This window comes from Artibeus jamaicensis, unplaced genomic scaffold (assembly GCF_021234435.1).
Source record: "Artibeus jamaicensis isolate MK-2021 breed Jamaican fruit bat unplaced genomic scaffold, CSHL_Jam_final contig_76, whole genome shotgun sequence".
NCBI lineage: Eukaryota > Metazoa > Chordata > Mammalia > Chiroptera > Phyllostomidae > Artibeus > Artibeus jamaicensis.
This window is the reverse complement of record NW_026521954.1, coordinates 18,968,458-18,987,279: the sequence shown is the minus strand read 5'-3', so window position 1 is coordinate 18,987,279 and position 18,822 is coordinate 18,968,458. Positions and strand designations below refer to the sequence as shown.

At 51.1% G+C, this 18,822-nt stretch overlaps 1 protein-coding gene across 1 annotated transcript; it reads right to left on the bottom strand.

Annotated features, from left to right (window-relative positions):
* Positions 1 to 3,117: 3,117 nt before the first annotated feature.
* On the bottom strand, positions 3,118 to 18,561 carry QDPR (quinoid dihydropteridine reductase). Its single transcript, XM_037132749.2, has 7 exons — positions 18,411 to 18,561; positions 15,404 to 15,496; positions 11,941 to 12,037; positions 9,646 to 9,786; positions 5,941 to 6,049; positions 4,815 to 4,898; positions 3,118 to 3,777 (listed from the first exon to the last, which is right to left on the bottom strand). Exons 1-7 carry the CDS (start codon positions 18,507 to 18,509, stop codon positions 3,672 to 3,674), a joined length of 729 nt encoding a protein of 242 aa, XP_036988644.2. The 5' UTR covers positions 18,510 to 18,561; the 3' UTR covers positions 3,118 to 3,671.
* Between the last annotated feature and the right edge of the window lie 261 nt (positions 18,562 to 18,822).

Genomic DNA, 18,822 nt, shown 5'->3' with positions numbered 1-18,822 from the left:
GTTCTCACTTCTCTCTTCGTGGTGAGCACATTTAAGGTCTAGTCTGTCGGGCACTTGGAAGTAGGTGATAGTGTTGCTGACTATACTCTGCTGTGCATTAATCGGATCTCCCAAATGGACTCATCTCCTAGTTGCCAGTTGTTTCGTTGTAACTGTGGGGGGGGTGTCTGTCTTTGAAGGATCTAGGAAATGGTCTCAGACATCAGTCTTTAAGTGTCACCGAAACACACCGGAATTACGTGTAGCCAACCCAGCCAGTCACGTTTCCACGTAAGCTGTCAGTGCCACCGAGTCACACGCAGCTAAGAGCCAGCCCCCGTCACCAGGCGCTGAGAGTCCGATTCAGACCACGTCCGCCTCCCTGCTGCTCACCGGCTACCGATGACCTGGACCGCAGTCCCTTCCTGGGCCTCTGAGAAATCTGCTTTGGAAGCTCAGAGAGGAAAAGTGTGGATACATAATAAACGTGACAAACAAGTGATGGAATAAAGGCATTTTCAAAATGTTAGGTCTGCCTATACCCATGGAAATAAATGTTTAAAAAAATACTCTGCATTTTTATTAACCAAAAATCTGATTCTCCACAACAGGCATGTTTCACATCCATGTGAAGAAGCCCCGAGGCCTGAGCTCTCCCAGGTGGACCACACTCCCCACGAGGCTTGTGGAAAAGGACCACCAGGACCGTTGCAGGAGCAGGCGAAAGTGCGAGGCAGGAGCACAGTGAGGGACAGAGAGAGAATCCAGTAGCAAGTTTACCGGTTCCGGTGCTCACGCTGTTTCCCAAAGAGCAGAGGTGGGGGGTGCACCCCTAAGTCTTGCTCTCCAGAAAAGGACGAGGCCGAGAGCCACCCGGAGCTGAGAGCCTGAGGTCCAGGCAGCCTCGCTGTCCCGCAGCACCCACTGCCTATGACACGCTGGATGAGCCTTGGCGTTGCTCTGGCACGACACTAAGGAAGAGGGCTGGCCAAGGAGCTTGGCAGGCAGGGATTCTGGCACCAGTTACAGCCTGTGGGTGCTTTCCCCACACCAAGCGGTTCTCCGACGCCAACTGGGTGTCCCATGTCCACTCAGTTCTGACACTGTCTAACTGGTGATGTTAGGCCCGGAATTAGATAAAAGTAGCCAAGAGGAACCCGAGGCAGGCTCCAGACTGTCTCAGCAAGGAAGATAGAAAGTACAGAAAGTACAAAGAGTGCTGAACAAGATAAACCGCCTTGTGCATGACCTTGTCCTTGCAGAAAAGTACCCATTGTTGTAAGCAGAGAACATAGCCATGTGTGTTCTCTCGAGATAGCCAATTGCTAACAGCTACGTCTGCTTCTGTATTTGCTTGCTTGCTCACCCCAATAAAAACCCCAGGCTGTAAGCACCAGGCGTGACTTTCATTTGCAGCCTCTGGGCACCGTGTCTCCGGACACCCCAAGAGTTCGCCCTTGTGCAGGTAAAGCTTTGGCCAATAAAGTTCCATCTTAAACTCCTGAAAGCTTCCGACCATTTGTTGCTCGTGTTGGTGGATGCTACAGTGACAGCATCACATCCCATGGGTCAAGGGCTCAGTCCCACCAGATACCCCGCACTCTACACTTCAGGTGCCAACTGCAAGTCCGAGCTGTCACCTGTGCTTCTGACCAACCGACTATAGACAGAGGTTCCAGTAACCCCCTCCTCCGGTTCCATGAATTTCGCTAGAGCGACTCCCAGCACTCAGAGAAATGTTTCGCTTACTGGGTCACCAGTTTATTTAAAATGATACAACTCAGGAACAGCCTGTTGGAAGACCACACCATGGGGCGTGGTGTGGGGGAAGGGCACAGAGCTGCCTTCTCCCCGCCCCGCCCACAGGACAGCACCCTCCCGGTACCTCCACGTGGTCACCAACCCAGAGGCTCTCCCAACAGCATCCTGTGATGGAGCAAATCTGTGGCCACTGGCAGTGGATTCAGCCTCCAGCCTCTCCCCTTCCCGGAGGTGGGGGATGGGGCTCAGCTCCCAGAAGCCTCCTGCACCATCACGCTGGGCATCAGGATCTCCACGTAGGCGTTTAGGGGAGCAAACATCCAGACCACAGCGCTGGGTGAGTAAACAAATCAGCCCCACCCTTCTGGGCCTCCGCCTTATTTCCTGTAAGATTCGGCTATCACCTTGAAGGATAAATGTGAAGGACAAAGACAGACTCCTCAACTAGCTACACAGACTCACCAGAGGACAGAGCGACGCACTCTTGAGTAACATACGCACAAGCACTGAGAACAGGGCCCAAGGACTTGTATGTAAACGCCACAGCGGCGCTATTCTCAGCCGCCGAAGGCGGAAGCGGCTTCCATGTCTGTCTTCAGACAGATGGACAAAGGTGCTGGCGCCTGTGCACACGGCAGGGCGACGTTCAGCCACAAACTCAGGGAAGTCCTGACACTGCTATGACGCGGAAGAGCCTCAAAATCCCGCCGTGGGAATGAAGCCAGACGCGGAAGGCCCCATGATGCATGGCCCTGTTGACATACAATATCCACATCCGTGGAGACAGTCAGTCGGTTGGTGGTGCGCAGGGGCAGCGCGATGCCTGCTCCAGGGCGCGGGGTTGACTTCGGGGCGGTGAACGCGCTTTGGAACTGGGCAGAGCCGGTGGTGTCAGAACACCACGATCGTACTAAATGCCACTGGAGTTTTTTTCACTTTAATATGGTTGACATTTTGTCCTATGAATTTGATCTCGATAAAATTTTTTTAAAAAGGAATCAAAGAAGAAAACACGGCCTTCTTAAACAGTGGCCAACTGGTGACCAGGGTTCTGGGCTTAGTTCTACCACTTTCCAGCAACGCGGGTGGTAAGTCGGCTTGGCTTCCTCCTCCGCAGAATGAAGGACCGGCCCTCCGCGCTCGGCCAGGACAGCCTGCACCCGCCGCTGGGGTGCGGCGTCCGAATGCACGGGGCCTGCCCACCACCCGCACCCAACGCGCCCGCAGGAGAGCCGGGCCCTCCCTGTGCCCAGAAAACCCACTGCAGGGCAGGTCCACCCGCTTCCGAACACCCCGGACTGAAGACGGCCAGCAGCCCAGGACTCCAGCACGATCATCTACGACTGTGCATACGCGGCACTGCGACCACAGAAGCCCGCACGGTCCATGAAGCGCATTTATTAGGCAGATAAACTCCGAATAATCACAGGCCATTCTTGCGCACACCTGGCCACCGCACAGGAAAAAGAGGCCTTGGCAGAGCGCGCTGGGCTCTGCGAACAACACGAAAGGGGGTTAAGGCAGTTTAATGGAGGCTGCGGACACTACACCTGGGACAGAAACGTAACTCCTGTCCCTGACGCCAACAAATCCCGGGCGCAGTCAGGCCGACAGACACGGTCAGGGACACACGGGCTGTCTCAAAAGCGCTTCCACGGGACGCCGAGACAGGGGGCCGTGCAGAGACCTCCGCGCTCTGGCGGTCAGTGTGGATGGAGGACACTGCCATCCGCGGGCCTCCACCTGTGCGTTTTTATTTCACGCGAACACTTGACACTGCCTCGGAGAAGCGAATGCACATTAGGTGAGAGAAAAACGGGCCTTGGGGTCTCGTACCACCGTCAGGGTCACCGAAAACACAGGGCCAGGCGCGGCCACACAGAGACACGGGGGCTTTCGCGGCAGACCCCGCGCCAGCACCCGCACGGGGCTCAGAAATACGCCGGGGTGAGTTCGGTCTTCCCCTCCATAGTTACCACCTGGACTAGGCTTCCTGAGCTGGGCCGGTTTTTCTCTGTGATCCAGTCGTGAAAGGTCCTGGAACAAACAAAGAAGCTTTAGACTTCAAAACAAAAATCTGCCACACGCTTATATTCACACCCACGACTTAGGAGGGCGGAGCCGCTGCGAAAACCACTAAGGAATTCCTGGCGCGGCGCCAGGCCCGGTGATCTCAAGCCTTGGCTCCTTCTGGCTTCTGAGTGGCAGAATCTGGCAAGACTGTAACTCCCGCCTTTGCAGTTTTCCGCAGTGTTGGAATACTTTATAACCCAGTGGTATGGTTTTAAGTAATTTTTTAAAACTTTAGTTAGTTCATACTAGGAGATAAACATGTGCAAAATACTTCATGCTTTGTTATATGACCTTCCCAGATATTTGAGAGAAAGGAGAAACTCATTCTTTTTTTTTTTTTTTGGCAAGTATTTATGAAACACCTACAGCTCTGTCAAGCAATGGGACATGCAATACAAAAACCAGACTACTACAATAAAATACATTAAATGCCAGAAGAGGAGCATTTACTAATTAAGCCTGCCTGGAGGAGTTGAGAAGACCATCTGCAAGGAGACTGGGGTAAGAAAAGGCGTAAGAAACTCACGCCGCTGAACAAGTGGCTGATCACCATTGAAACGTCTGCTTTGGGTGTGGGCGCAGGGTCCCTCTAACAACCCCCGGCTGGGACTCTGGGCCCGCTCTAACGGAAAGCACTCGGGGGTCGTGGGGCATCCTCAGAGCCCGTCTGTAGCTCCTGGACCAGAGCTAACACGCAGCTGCAAGTCTTCCCAGTTCCCCTCCGAGGGCTGCACAAGCCCAGCAGGCCTCACACGGGCTCAAACAGCAAAGCGCGGCTACAGCTCCCTGAATGACCAGAGCTGGGAACTGCTCCATCCACCGCCCACGCCCCACTCCAGGGGGTCCCAACTGGTGCACCATGTGCACTCCGAGGCCGCGAGCTCCCAGACAACCACAGTGTCGATAAGCTGGGAGGACACCGGCATGACCTTGCACCCTTCAGGGGCAGAGAAAGTGGGCTGGGAGCCATGTGGTCACTGATGTGAGACCATGACACTCACTCGACGAGGAACTCCAAGGGTGTCCAGGAGCTGAAGTCGGCCTCGGGCATCGACTTCCTGTTCATCGGAGTGTCCAGCGTGACCCTGCGGAGCAGAGATGAGCCGGTCATTTGTGTCTGCCCAGCTGCCCACCTCCCCCCCCCCCAGGAGGAGCCCCCGGCACCGGGGCAGTGGTGTTTCCATGGAGAGACCACACAGGACAATCAGAGGGAGCCCAGGAAGCTGCCGCAGGCACAGAGGCCACACGCAAGCTGGGCTCGCTGAGGCGCTGTGTGACTCGCCCGAGGCAGATGGGAGCAAAAGGAAAAGCCACATCTTGTGTTGTTTTTTTTTTAATGCAGTCTTTAATGAAGGAAACCACTTTGCTGCGAAAAGTCTTCACTCACTCCCTACAAGGTGGCAGACTCACTTCTGAGGATTTCTGCAGTGTGAATACCATGCCTCTAACCGTGGGGAAAAAGATGGCCTCTGTCTTCATTTTGTGGCTGTCTTCCATGAAACCGTAGGGTTTTCAGGGAGAATACATGTAGTGCGACTTTCCCAAGAACCTTCGGGCTTTGGGACCCACTCAGAGCAGCTGCGGGACCAGTGTACCCGTGAAGGTACAGGACAGTCCAGGCCCCCAGCCATCCCGACAGCTCCTTCACAGGGCCACAGGCCACAGGTAAGCCAGACGGTGCTTGACCAGCAAAAGGGAGCCCCTGCCTCCAAGCTGCTGCCTCGCCTGGTTCCGCTGAGGGGACCTTCGTCCTGATCACTGTCTCCCCAGTGTCCTGCGTTCTCCCTCAGGCTCCTTCCCACCCCACCCCACGAGGACTGAATACAGCCCCCTTCCACAGTGACCTCACCATGACATGAACAGAGAATGATAAACATTAAAGTAAAATGCATAGACTAATTTTAATTAGGAGGAAGGGCAGGGGGAACAGATGAAGGTCAAAAAAGAAAACAAGAAAGAGGCAAGACAGCAGACCCTTCCATCAGCCGGTCCACCGCTCTGGCCTGCCCAGGCTCCCCCAGCACCTGAAGAAGGCTCTTTGGGGCCAGGGGTGAATCTGAGGCGCAGCCGGGTCCCTGGGGGAAAGGGCTCAGGGCAGCGGTGGCCGGAGAGCCCCCAAGCACTTACGGCAGCACTGCGATGGCCGCGGACCGGGGCGGCATGCCGCTGTTCTTCCCCGCGAGGCTCTGGCAGAGCTGGTGGACGGCGCCCTTGGCCATGCCGTAGCCGACCATCCCTGGGACAGGGGGAGGAAACCATTCAGTGACCGCTGGCCACCACCGGTGTGTCCAAAGACCCCCACCCCAGGGGCCAGAGGAGGCCGGGAAGAAGGATGGACATCTGTGGAGAGCGAGGAAGGGATGTAACATGTCAAGGGCACCTACGTCGCCTCGCACTTAACATGTATCTAAAAAAGCCATGAAGTTGACCCTGTTTTTAATTTTATTGCTGAGAAAACCAAAGCTCGGACAGGGTCACTAACCTGCCCGAGCTCACGCACACACACTGGCACTGAGGCCGACACAGAGGCAAAAGGCCAGGCAAGAGCCAGGTGCTGAACCCCTGGATCATTAACTGCCTGGGAGCAAAACTGAGCTGTCATCTGAAGTCGGGCAGGACAGGTTCAAATCCCAGCTCTTCCACTTAACACTAAAGAAATCCTGAGCAAGTTCTCATTGCCCTTCCAACCCTCAGTTACCCGATCTGTAAAATGGGGATGAAGTACCTAATTCTGGGCTCAGCACAGGGCAGACACTCAATAAATGTTTCCCATCAAATTCACAGAAGCGATGTGCCCCGGAGTCCGACTCCCTGTGTAAAGGGCTGCATTTGAGCAGTTCTGACCAATGCATGCAAGGCCGCCTGCCCGTCTTCCTCTGCTCCGTTGGCCAGTGAACGTTTGCGGACCGAAGCGAGACCTGCGTCTCATCAGAACAGGCTTCCGCCTGCTCCGCCCGCAGACAGGTGGCGGCCACAGGGTCTCTCCTCCCCAGACCCCCCACAGCCCCCAGCTGCAGAGGCTCCCTGAACACCACAGTCTGTCAGGGCAGCAGAGATCAGTTCACTGCTGTGAACACCTTCCTCCTGCATAAAACTCCTCCCAGAGGTCGGCAGCCTCTCTGAAAACACCCAGGGCACTTGCTCTTTAAAGTGCAACAGCTGATGCCCTCCAGAGAGAGGTGGGGATCACAGCCCAGGCGGGAACCAATCGCCAAACCGCTTCCACCACAACCCTGGGCTGCAAGGGCGGTCAAGGTCTCCAATAGTTACTTAGAAGCACAAGCAGAGTATTTCACCATCCTGGGTATCTCTGCTTGATCAGGGGCGGGGCCCACAGTGGCAGAAAGAGCCAGCAAACCCTGCCCCCAGTGCCCTCCAGCACTCACTCCTCATTCCATTCAAACAGCACAGGGGGGAGGGGGGGTTGATGAAGAGGGATGCAAGCCACCAGCAACCCAGAGCATTTAATTCTACTGAGTTCTACACATGCAGGCAGGGAGATCATTCGAAAAAAATTTTTTAAGTATTTCGTAAGACGATAAATACTTTCTTCCCATATCAAGGTAGTCCCTCAGGACTGATTTCCAAACACAGCAAAACAAAAGTGATCACCCTCATTTTAATACAGTGTATCCTCCATTAGATAATCTACAGATACAACCTTGGAATAAGAAGGTGGGGGGTTTCTCAGTATCTTTCCCAGTGAAAAATGTCTCTCCACTTTTGAACTTTTCTCGGGCTTGAAAGGCTGCTAACCCTCTTCATTCTTTACGTTCAAATTGGTCATAGATTTCCCCAGATTCTTCTGGGGTCTGAATCAAAGTTGAAAGATTCCATGACTCCAATAAGTTTAACAATATCGACAGTTGACAAAGATGAATGACACACTTATTAAGACCTGAAGCAAGAGTAGCCAGACAAGAGTAAGCCTGGAGTAAGTAATAAGACTGGTTCACATTTACGATTCTCTCCGTCATACCTGTCTAAGCCATTTACAACCATGAAGATGTTTTCGAGCCACAACCACCGTATAAAGGATTTTACTATTTATCCCCACTTCACAGATGGCAAGACTAAGGCTCAGAGAGATGAAGTAACTTACCCAATATCACACAGTAAGTGGCAAAATCACAACAGAAACCCACCCTGTATAGTCCCCGAGCCTGTAATCTTCACCAGTAACCAAAACTACAAAGGATATTTACAAACCAAAGGAAAGTAGGTAACTGTTTTGTTCTTCCCAAAAATTAGTCTTTCAATCCTAGGTTTTTTTCCTTTAAAGGTCAAGCTATTACTCATTTCTCTTGTTACTTTCTAGTGCATCTGCTCTCTGTCACCTGTAATAAAAATCAGAGCTCAAGCACACGAACATCTGACATTTACACAGTGACTGCCATGGCCCCGGGCCTGCAAGATCAGATGCTCTGAGAAACGTAATGAGAAAGTGAGAGGCTAGACACTGTTGATCTGCAAGGGCCTCACAGTTCCAGGAGTTACATTCAAACTGGAAAAGGTGCTCAAGGTCTCTAGCACACCAAGCAGGTCAGAAAACCACCCTCCCTTTTATTAAAGAGTTTAACTTAGCCAGCAGAGGTGGATTCTTTCTGCCTTTGTGCTGTGTCCCCTAAATCCCACTTAAGTTCCTTTAATCCCATCTGAAAGGGAGTATTAAGGGTTGAATTGTGACCCCCCCAAAAAATTCATATGTTGAAGCCCTCAGCCCTGCATCTCAGAATATGACTGCATTTGGAGATGGGGTCTTTTCCAAGGTCATTAAGTTAAAATGAGGTCATTGGTGTGGGTCCCAAGGTAGGATGACCATGTCCTTATGAGAGGAGACTGGGACACAGGTGGGCACACAGACAGGCACAGAGAGAAGAGCGTGTGAGGACAGAGGAGAAGACAGCTATCGGCAAAGCCGAGGGGAGAGATGCCAGAAACCAACTCTGCTGACACCTTGATCCTGAACTTCCAGCCTCGGAAATCATGAGACAAACTTCTGCTGTTGAAGCCGCCCAGGGTGCTCTGCTAGGGCAGCCCCAGCGAACGGACGCATGGAATGAAACACTGCAAGGGGAACCAGGTCTGCCCGACATGATGGAAAGGCACGGAATCTAGAAACGGTCGGGTCCTGGTCCACAGTAAGTTCACAACCCACTTACTGCAGGAACCCAGGCAGGTGAGTTCACCACGGTAAGTCGGTTTCCTTACCTGTAAGTTGGAAACAATTTTAATAATGACATCGGCTGCAGGATCACATGAGAATACACGTGACGTGAAGCGACTCATGAGAAGTCTCGTCACGTGGTGGGCGATTCAAGCACATTATTACCGCCAATGATTTACAGCTACTCCTCAAGGTAGATGCTACAGTCACTAGTTACAATTACAAGAACTACAGCAGAAATTTGGTCAAATACACACATAATCTGTTCAAGGATGAAGACTCCCCCCCCCCATTTTTCTCTGTAACAGCTGCCGAGCTGCTCCCCCTAGGACACGTGAACACAGGGTGAGGATGGTAATACACGTTTATGGAATAATTCACATCTACTACAACACCGTTCGTTCCCTGAGTGGGTCATGGATAAATAAACCAGCTCGGGGGGGGCGGGGTGCCAGATGACAGCATTCCTTACCACAAGGACAATGCAAATAGAAGAACCAGGAGTCCTCTTCCTAAGATTCAGGCGTAAAGGAAGCAAAATCCACCACACAGAGCATCTCAGAGGGTCCAGGGCCCCCACGTTCCTGGTTCCATGGAAGTCCCTGGCAGCCCCCGTGAGCGAGTACCAGCACTGCCATCCCACAGCTGGGGAAAGGAAGGCTTACCAGGGGTCCCATCCAGCGCGGCCTTGGCCCCCGCCAAGGTCAGCAGGCCCCCTTCCTTGAGGTGCTTGGTGGCCAGGTGGCTGGAGATGGTTGATGTCCACACACTCTGCTTCCACATCAGGTCGCAGTTTTTGAAGAGAGCTGAGAGAAAGGACAATAGGCTGGCTCAGCACGCGCAGGGAACACAGCGAAAGCCTGTGGCGCCGATGTCCACAGGAGTACCAGACGCCCCCAGTCCCTGCCCACAAGACCTAGGACGAACAGCACAGAGCTCTGTGGGCAAAGATGTAGGTTCAGATCCAGGCCACCTGATCCCTAGAGTCTCAGCTTCCTCACTATAACCTGGTAACAGTTAAGCCAATAAATGAGGACTGTTAACAGACGTCTGGGACTGGCTCTAATTCCAAGACTGTTCTACTTTACGAAGGGCATTAGATCCGTAATAAGAACGTGTATGTCTACGTCAGGTCTTACCCATGATAAAAGCTGAGGGACCACAACCACGTGGTGGACGTAAAAAGAGCTTTTATAGAGCTACATTTTTTTTTACAGCTGAAAGTTCAATGCTGGCTTTAAAGACCCTTTAAAGGAAAGCTGGAATGACAACCATTTCAGACCTATTCTAACTGTCTGGTCTTGCTAAAGATGAGGAGAAATAAAGAGTAACACCTGTAATTCTGGTGGCTGGGCAGCGGCCCCCTCCCCTCCTGACAAGGCACAAAGAACCCAAGGCACAAGTGACGCCGTACCCATGACCCAGAAAGAAAGGCCCCCTGATAGACCAGGAGGGGCCCTCCCTCGGTGATAACCGAGGCATTGCATTTCCCTGCTAAAAAGGACTAGAAAAAAAGGACCCGCATTTATCATTTCTTGTTCCCGAAGTACACAAAAGGCCATCAGGGTGTGTGGCCAACCTGATCACCCCACAAAACACCAGTTTCGTGTTCAAGTGTGGTTCACAGAAAATCGAGTCCTTTTCATACGGCTTTGACTAATAAATGTAGAGAAAATGACAGAATCAGAAAACTACCATCTTCCAACCCCCTTGGAATAACTGATTCAGGCAGGGATTAGCAATGGATGCTTAAAAGCCTTAGGTTTTAAAATTTGGAATTCTCAAAGCGTTAAAAAGGGTGTTCACCCACAATGCCAAAGCACCCTCCCACAGATCGCTTACCCATTGCAGACAGAAAAATGGCCCTTTCCAATGGAAGTCTCTCAGCTCCCACCTTAGCCAAGCATCAAATTCGGCATCGCTCTGGCTGGGTAGGGCCATCTGACATGGGGAGAGTCCCACTGTGATCGGTGTGAGTACACGTCACTTAGGGAGAATTCTCCCCTCCAGAACATTTGATCTGAATCTAAGCAAGTCCCTGAACCTAAATTCTGGGTCACAGGAAATACTAGGGATAGAGGAACAAGGTAAATGATACATCTTAATGGAACAGGGGGACACATTCATATGTAGGACATTCTCTATGAAAACTGCCCACACTCAAGGAGTCTGTCAGAGGAAAAACAAATTCAGGGTTAGAGACTAACAACAACAACAAAATAAGGCATAAACCACGAATGGAATAGGTTTAGGGAGAAAAAACACCTATAAAAGACATGGAATAAGTCGGGGAAATTGAATATGAATTGGGTATTATTAATCTTATAGAATTTGTTAGTTTTCTTTGGTAGGATAATGGTACTTGGATAATGTAGGAAAAGGAGCTTATTCTGGGGATGCGTGCTGAAATTGGTCACATGTCCACTTACTTGCAAGCGTTTAAAAAATACATGCACACTGACACACATACGGTGCAAGAAAGCCAGAGACCGCAAGTACAGCAACTGCTGAGTCTATTATAGACTGGGGGGTGAAGGGGGTTTGCTGAACTCTCCTTCCGGCTTTTCTGCGAGTTTGGAAATGTCTATAGTAAAAACTTGGAAAGTGTACTCAGCTTTCACAAAGGCTCAATGTTGAGTCCTTTTGACCTGCGGAATGATCTCTCCATTTCACACATATCCCCCCAATTCCCAGTAATAAGCCCTGTAAGACCGGGGCGGGAATATGCTGATCTCATTCTGCCTCTAAACTTCAAACTCCAGGTCCCCGTCCCCCAAGTCCCTGTGTGGGGAGAGTTTTCTTCATCTGTAAAGTGGGGTGTCCGCTTCTACCTCACAGAGCTACTGTGAACACTGGGAGATGCACGGGAGAACGTCTGGCCTGGCACACATCACAGACCCACCCCTGCCCCCGGACAAAGAGCAGAGCGGAATGAATGATTAACTCGGAAACGGACTCACACTTGGACTTGGCATTGCCCCCAGCCCATCCTCCGGCCACACAAAGGATGGCGTCCACCTTCTCTTCGCCCAACAGTTTTCCGACCTCAGCAGTCACCTTCAACAAAAAGATGCATAAACCGTCCAGGTCAGTGTAAATTGGCTGATACATCAGTTCATTTTCCACTTTCTTTAAGACATTCAACAGTATCTGTCAATTAACACTTTGAAAACTAGATGTACAGTAACTGTTTTGGATAGTGAAGCCCACCTACAAGTCCACGTGATTTTTATAAAGCCATCTAGAACCTTCTTTTGAGCATTCTAAATGGTGGGGCTGTGAGCATCCTTGGAAGGACACGATTAATTTCTTTTTAGGTAGAAAAAGGTTGAAAACACCACCCAGAGCGTCAATGCCTGCAGCTAAGTTTCTGGCACATACCTTTGCAGAATTTTCTTTGCAAATTAGATTCATAATTTGAGATAATTCTACTCTTCCCCAATACAAAAAAAAAACCCCTTTATCTGCAACTCTAAAAGAAAATGCCAAATTATTTTTTAAAGCAAAAAAAAAAAAAAAAGGTCAATGGAGAAATGTTATGTCACTACTGAGTACACGAGGGTTCGTTTTATTTATCTAATTGTTTGACTGAAATTTTTGAAGTGTTGAAAATATTTACACAGAAGTCTGGCGAGAGGCAATTCTGACCATCAGCCAGGACCCTTTTCAAACCCATTTCTGTGGACAGGCCGAGAGGAGGCCTACCATGGCTTCCTCACCTCAGGCTTCTGAAGACTTGTGCAAGACAATGTGTCTGCCTCAGCAGGAGCACTGCGGGCCCTGCCCTGGGTCCCTGGGATTCCTCTTTCAGAGACAAGGCATTGGCAATGGGAACAAGCCTTGCCTCTCTCTCCCTACACCCCACACCCAAAGCTTTCCTTTTAAGAAATTCCTGAGGTTCCCTTGGCCTCTGCTGATGAGTCCCTCACCTAATCCTGACTTATCTGCTGTTGACCTCCTTCCTGTTACCCTGGCCTCCTGGCTGGTCCCTCCTTTCATTCTTAAGCCCTGTCCTGTTGCCAGGAGCCCAGTGCCCAGCGGCATCACCACCCCTGACGTCTGTGCCTTCGACTTTGTAAGAAAGCATGGCGCCGGCAGCAACGATGCATCTGTTGGACATGTTTTTTTTTGGTTTGTTAAACTCCTCCCCCTCAAATTTTGCTTTCTGCCCAAGAGTTTTCTATAGATTTCATGCCTTCCTCAGGTCTGCATCTTTTCATGGTCACTAGGGACTTCCTGCCCAGGGGGCCAATTATAGGTGCACTCAGGTTGAACTTCCTCTCCTAGAGTTTTAAGAACTGGATGGCCTGCTGCTGTCCAGAAACTCTTAACTGGGGGTGGGAGGGCAGGAGGACGGTAGAAGAAGGTGAAGAGTTTGAAAGCACAGGTATCGTCAAGTCCCAGAGAGGGACCACCTCCCGCTCAGAAAAGACATCAGAACCTGCAGCTGACCACAGCCGAAGAGACTGACTGCAGGGAACCGCATGGCCAAGCTGCTCTCGGAGCCCAGGGCGCCCTGGCATTCAATTATTTAAATTCAGGTTTTGTTACTTTGCTCACATGGAGCTGTTTTGCCACGAGGCAGCTTGGCCTGTAGGGAGGAGAGTAGACGTCTAACTGCCCAGCTGTGCTGCCCACTGCTCGTTTGACCTTGAGCAAATACCATGGCCTGTCTGTGCCTCAGACTCTCCATTTCTAAAAGGAGGACGAATGAGAAACTTTGTTCTGGGCGAGATAAAGTGAATGAAGCACTCAGAATGCTGCCCAACCCACAACCAAGCCATGCCAGGTTTTACTAATAAGCCCATTAAGGCCAATACCACAGAAAACATTAGGACCGTAGTATAAAACGAACAAAATCCTACCTTCTGGAATAAGGTGGCTGGCTTTTTATAGTCAAACCTACGTCAAACGGATGCTTTAGAAAGTGAGGAGAGAATGCTCACAGTGTGGGTTTCTTTTTAATTTTTAAGTTTCTACACACACACGTTTGCAGAAACAAACTGGAAGCAAAGCTCACAACACTTTAACGAACTGCATAGCAGGACTAGACATGACTTCCCCCTTCCTTTGGGTTTATTGTAGACCAACATCATACATGCCTCACTTAAAAAAATTTTAAATGTGTTATAAAAACCAGCTAAGGTGCACCAAACGTGGGACCCCAACCGTGTTCAGATGAGTACGGAGAGCAAACTCAACAGAAAACAGACTCTGGACTTGTTAACGATGTTAGTAAGTTGGTAACAAGTCTCACGTTAGGAGATCCACTCCCGACTCCACCACGAGCTACCTTGCTGGGTGGATCACTTAGTGTCTGACACTGAGTCCCCTCAGCCACAAATGGGGCTGGTGGTCACCCCCTGCCCGCCTGCCTCCCTGAGTGCTCCTGGAAAGGTGACCCATCACGCAAAGGTGGACTTCCCTAGGGAATGTGGGCGGGGCCACCGGATGCAGAACCACGGAAAGCACATCCTCAGGTACCTGGGGAACCACTTAGCATCTCAGCCTTTAAGACCAAGACGCCCATCCGTCTGGCTGTTCACAGTGCTGCCTGCAGGGTGGGGGCACACAACCCCGGGGCCACCAGGGGAACCGCACCACTGACTGACACAGTTATAGTTTTGTTCGACCTCTTGTTTTATGATGAGCCTGTCATTGTATAATTCAAAATAACCTGTTTTGTTCATATCCTTGCTTTGAACTAGGGAACTCCACTTTTTAGAATCCATCCTAAATAGATAATCAGAGATGAAGAGTGAGATGTTGACCACAGTATTCTTGTTAATGGTAAATATAGAAAATTGCATAGAATCTAAAGAACTTGAGACACATGGTCATAAACTAAAGGGCGGGTAATGGTGGGGACGGGGGGAGGGTAGGGTGGAGGGGAATGAAGGGGAGAATAGAACAACTGTAACAGCATAATCAATAAAAAAAAAGAATGAAAAAAAAGAAAAGAAAGGTGAAAGTGAGAAAAACAAAAAAAATTGCAAAAAAACGTTAAGTGCACAACATGTGGAAACCAAGAAAATTGTGGCCAATCCACAAAATTTAAAACTACACGTTGACACAGAGGGTTTTTTAAGTGATCTGGAGAAGTACTAAAATTAAATTTTAACTTAAAAAAATCTGATAAAATATAAAATACAAGATTATCTCAACTTGTAATGCTCATAACACACAGTAACCACAGGAAACACAAGAAAATGGGCTAAAACGTGAACAGTCTGCTAACTAGAAATCAATTATGGGCAATTTATCTTCACTTATTTTTTTCCACTTTTCCCATGTCCCTCACTGGGTACATCTGGCTTCCACAATCAAGAAACAATACTTGTAAAACTGAGGACCACATCACCTGTGGATACCTCTCCTCGGGGCTCCTCTCCCCCAGGCGTGGGGGGGCCTTTTCGGGGTTACCTGGTCGGCCTGCTCCGTGAACGAGTCTGACATTTTAACCACGACACTGGCGTTGGCCTCTTCATTCTCCACCACGTCGATGCTGGCCACCCACTGGAGAAGAAAACAGCTTCAGTCAAGAGACAGTAAGTTGTTACTCCTTTAAGGACCCACGCCCAGAAAGGGGGCAGTAGGGGCAGATGAGCGGCTCAAAGGAAAACCCTCGGGAGAAAGGATCTAGCCACCGACTCTCTTGCAGTACAGGGGTATGACCTGAGCCAGCCTACCCTCGCCTCGCCCCGCCCCTTAGCTCCCAGCTCCTCATCTTCCTCTCCTGTTCGTTGGGAAAGCCAAACTCTGAACTTCCAGAGAACCCCCCCTCCCCAACCAGGGTCTGCAAACTTTTTCTGTAAAGGGCGAGAGGGGAAATATTTTGGGCTTTGCTGGCCCTGTGGCGTCTGTGGCAACGACTCGACTCTGCTGTTGTGAGTGACGGCTCTGTTCCGACCAGACTGCACGTGCTGAAGTAGGGATTTCATGCCGTCTTCATGCCACAGGTGTTATTCCTCCTCTGACTTCTTTTCAACCACGTAACAACGTGAAACCAGCCTTAGCTCTTGGGTTGTACAAAAAGAGACAGCAGGTGGGGTCTGGCCTGTGGAGGACTCGAGCTCTGCACCCCTGCCCCGGAGCACAGGGGGACAGCTTCGGGCTTGGGAACCCGGCAAATTGGGGTTTGAATCCTGGCTCTGCCTTAGAGTGCCTTTCTCGAGCTCCAGCTCTGCAGAGGGTCCTGACCTGGGAAGTGGGGGCCAGCAATTAAGAGGGTGAGTGTGACAATGAAATGAACCAGAGGCTGCAGCTGGCAGGTGACGCGTGGTTCTTACTCAGAGGGCTCCAGGGCCCTGAAGTCTGACGTCCCACAGACAAAGATCTCTACCAGCCTTGAAGCACACAGTGTCCATTCAAGAACACTCACCACTTCCGCTACCAGCCCCGGCAGATACAGAGACAAAGAAGCCCTCTCAGGAATGAAGGGGTGGGGACAAAGTCAAAGGTCAACAGTCACCAGACTCCACCACCAAATCAAAGGTAAAGCAAAGTACCCCCGACCCGGGGGGGGATAGTGGGGGTAGCACAGCACCTCAGATCTGTAACAGGCAGATGCCAACAGGAGCACTGTGTCAAAATTGTTGCACAGAGTAAAAGAAATGAAACGTATGTACGGGATCTGGTTTTGGGGAACACGGTGCCTGGCGCTGGGCTGGAACTCCTGAATGTTACAACTGTCACCACCTTCCATCCACGCAGACTTCCCAGGTGCCAGAGCAGGTCTACCGCAGGAAGGGGGTGGTGTGTTTAGAATCCCTCAGAAACATATTCCTATACCAGATTCTAAGCCAGAAAAAAACCCTGGGACCCCCTCTCTCTGGTCCCAAGGCACCGTCACTCAGGCTGCCCAGTTGCTAACTAAACCCTCAGGACAATGCCCCAGAGCTCCAACAAGGGCGTTGAGCAAGTGACAGGTGCAGCAGCAGGAACACAGGAAGAGTCCCCACCAGGACCCTGCAGGTCCCTGCGGGGAGGCTGGGGGCGGGGCTCCTGGCCTGAGACCAAGTCTGCTCCTAGTTGCTGCCTTTAGGGAGCGAATATCTGATTTTGCAAAGTAGCTGCAAGTCTACAAAACAAAGAGGCCACCAATACCAGGACCAATGGAGGCTAGGGTGTAGGTCAGTATTTTTATAAATAATAAGGGAAGAAACACTGCGTTATTCTCCTAGGTTCTTCGGGCTGGTCTAATAATTAAATTAACATGAGAGAGATTTACAAGAGAAAATAACCAAACTGAATTACATACGTAACTACGAGAACCCCACATACACGAGAAGTCAGAGATGGAAAGTTAAAACGAAGTAGATATGACCCTGACCGGTGTGGCTCAGTGGGCTGAGCATCTGACTGCAGAGTGGAAAGTGGCCAGTTCAAGTCCTGGTTGGGGCACACGCGATGGTCTCAAACAAGGGTCAAAACAATCCGTCTCCCTCACACACCAATGTTCCTCTCCATTCCTTCGCCTCTCTCCAAATATAAATAAATAAAATATTTTTAAAAAATGGAGTACCTATGATCTTCTGAGCTAAGGATGAGGTAAGGCACCTTGGGGGGCTCCGAGGTGAGAAAGGTCATCTGAAGGCCATAAGAAAAGCATGTGTTCCAAAGTTATAAGTCTGTATTCCCGTATAGATGAGTCCTAAAAATATATTTCTGGTAATAATTCTTATTAGGGGCAAGGCCCCTAATTTAAATTTTTAAAGGGAGGTGTAGAAATTTCTCTTGAACCCACAGGGTCTCTATTATTACCTTCAGCTCAAAATAATTCACATGCCAGAGTGGCACATCTTGGTGAGGCCTCTTCTGAACCCCTTCAATACGTAAAATATATAATTGTTAACATTTAAAAATCCTTTACCTGGAGCCAGGTAATTTACATGCTAGGACACAAATAATCTCATTTAATCCTCAGAACTCGCCCAAGGGTCACACACTCTTTATCCCCATTTTAGCGGCAAGGAAACAGGTTTGTGGAAGTTAAGTAATCAGTTCACGGTAACAGGACTGACTAGTAACCAGAGTCAGGCAGTATAATTTCCAGATCCTTCCTTCTCATTTTCTCTCCCTGTCTCCTCAGCTGCGCTCCTCTGCCTCCTTCCCTGGAATTCTCTCCTAAATCACACCAGACTTTCTGGGCCCAAAGGAGTCGGAGGGGAGCCCCCCACCTCCCTTCTTGCAAAGACCCCAAACCTATGGCCGGCGTGGGCACGTACTCAGAGGCAGGACTAGACGTGCAGATTTGTGCTCATACTTGCAAGCACTCACGTGTAGGTGCCCCCGCTTCCTCCAGACTGCTCCCCAAGGATGCACCGGAAGGGCCCCTTCACCCCAATCACCAACGTGCCCGCCGCCCCGCTCCCCAAGCCGAGCCCCAGCTCCCGCAGGCCGCGGAGTTGCCCCCTGCCTGCGGAGTTACCCAGTTGCGGGCCCGGAACGCCTGCACGCATCGGGAGCCCAGCGCGCCCCTGCCGCCATACACCAGCACTCGGCGCGCCTCGCTCGCTGCGGTCGCCATCCTGCCTCTCCTGCTCGATTCCCGGGGCTCAGGGCGCAAGGAGCACGAAGGCCACGCCCCTGAACGCCCCGACCCCGCCTCTCCAGCCAACCGGCCTAGAGGGACCGCGGGGCAACCGCGCCCGGCGTCTTGCTCGCTGCTGCCGCCTAGTGCGTGGCCACGCTGAGCGGGGAAAGCCACCCATCGGGGCGAGCACTCACGGCCGAGACCCCCACCTGGCCGGCCTGCCCCTGGGGCGGGTGCTTGAGCTGAGCCCTGCTGCCTGCCACTAGCTACTGGGTACCCAGGCCGTGCAGGGCGCGGAGCTACGATG